A 1,812-nucleotide genomic window follows, 5' to 3' on the forward strand; every position below is an offset into this window, starting at 1 on the left:
AGCGGCGCGCGAACCCCATCTTTCTTGTTGCAAAACAATAGGGCCTGAAGTTGCACAAACCAACATTTTTCAATTCGGGTTGTACCCGAAAATAAGCAAACTACTACTCACTCCGTCCCACTACAAATGTCCACTTACTTTTTGCACAAAGTTTTAGAAAATCCCACTAACTTCATTCTCCACCAATCAGAAATCTTCTCTCTCCAGAATAACCTCTTCTCATTGGTTGAGACATCAAGTGGACACTTGAAATGGAACAACCTAAAATAGAAAGGTGGACACTTTAAATGGGACGGAGGTAGTACAAACCACATTTTATCATATCATATCAAATCAAAACGAAACATTAGACTAAATTCAAACATGATCATCATAATTTGTCAATTTACTAACTTCCATCTAACCGTTAGTTAATTGACATAAAAGACAATAATTAACTGGATTTTTTAGGTGAAATTAGATCAACAAGCTTGCTCTTCATCTTCCCATTTGGTGAACTAGACTTGTTGTAGTAGGCCCCACTTACATTTCCACCACCAATTCCAGGGTAATATTTCTTTATCAATTTTTCTCTTACAAATTTATTGTAAATAAAAGCAGCTCCCCTGAATTGTGGCAACACTAGCCATGCTACTGCTATCAGCTTCATCTCGTACCATATTGGAATCCTAAAACATTATCACACTTTTTTAGGTATCAGATTTTTCTAACAATTTAGTCGTTAATTTTTATTTATTTTTTATTTTTTTTAGCAAAAAAACGATAACATTAATAACGGATCCGAAGATCAACAATACGCTTTAAAATATTGTACAATTTAATAACCCTCGTTTTGAAAGTAAAATTTGTGTTAGCTATGGTCACTAAAAAAAAGTCTAAGGGGCTTTAAATTTATGTAGAGTTTGAAATCGTCATTTTAAAAGTAATACGTAAATAAAATCTAATGTACAATGGTTATGACATGTTTTTAAATTACAAAATACAAAATAAAATTTGAATTTACACCAAATTCGTTTGTGTTTTCTTATAGAAAATAGTATGAGTAACTTTTTTAAGGTCCAAATTGAACGATGAATATATTTTGACAGTTGACACGATGAATTTAACATGAACATATGATCAAATAAATATGCCAAACAAATACAAAACATAATTAAAATTTACCATTCAAGAAGGGGTTGAAGAAGCATCTCCATAAGAGTCAAAAAAGAGTATAGGATCCAGTAAGATAGCCACTGTTGATCATCTTCTTTTGATGCACTTTCAATTGCCACAACAGATGCATACAACGGATATAATAACATCGTTATTGGTCTACATAATATTAATCAACCAATTAATAAGATTATAAATATAAACTTAAAAAAGTAAAAACAAAAATTAAATAAATTAAAGATTTACCCGGCTAATTGATAGAGCCCAGACATCAAAGTCCAGAATCGACTCATGTTTTCTACTTATTTTTACAATAAGATTGGATCGGAAATATAATTTTTTTGGATTTATTTATTTATAATTGCAAGATTAGAGTGAACTGAGTTGGGGGTTTTGCCGAAAGTATGTAGGTGCGGATACTTGGGAAGACTTAGTGAAGAAAGTGGGTATAAATAGGATTGGTAGATTGTGACACGTGTCGACAGATGAAGATGGTATTTGATTCGAGTAGATCTCGAAACGTGTTCGAGATCCAACGGTTCAGGTGAAATGGTCGACTTCCAGGATGCTTGATGGTCTTTTCTCACGTGAGATGTGGTGACAAGATCTTACACGCTTGTCTTTTATTACCATTATTACCATTACCTTACCACACGA

At 32.6% G+C, this 1,812-nt stretch overlaps 1 protein-coding gene across 1 annotated transcript; it reads right to left on the bottom strand.

Annotated features, from left to right (window-relative positions):
• Nucleotides 1-330: 330 nt before the first annotated feature.
• Nucleotides 331-1,560, bottom strand: LOC139867304 (HVA22-like protein e). Its single transcript, XM_071855655.1, has 3 exons — nucleotides 1,402-1,560; nucleotides 1,165-1,314; nucleotides 331-668 (listed from the first exon to the last, which is right to left on the bottom strand). Exons 1-3 carry the CDS (start codon nucleotides 1,446-1,448, stop codon nucleotides 434-436), a joined length of 432 nt encoding a protein of 143 aa, XP_071711756.1. The 5' UTR covers nucleotides 1,449-1,560; the 3' UTR covers nucleotides 331-433.
• Nucleotides 1,561-1,812: the final 252 nt, after the last annotated feature.

This window comes from Rutidosis leptorrhynchoides, chromosome 9, assembly GCF_046630445.1.
Source record: "Rutidosis leptorrhynchoides isolate AG116_Rl617_1_P2 chromosome 9, CSIRO_AGI_Rlap_v1, whole genome shotgun sequence".
NCBI classification, from domain to species: domain Eukaryota; kingdom Viridiplantae; phylum Streptophyta; class Magnoliopsida; order Asterales; family Asteraceae; genus Rutidosis; species Rutidosis leptorrhynchoides.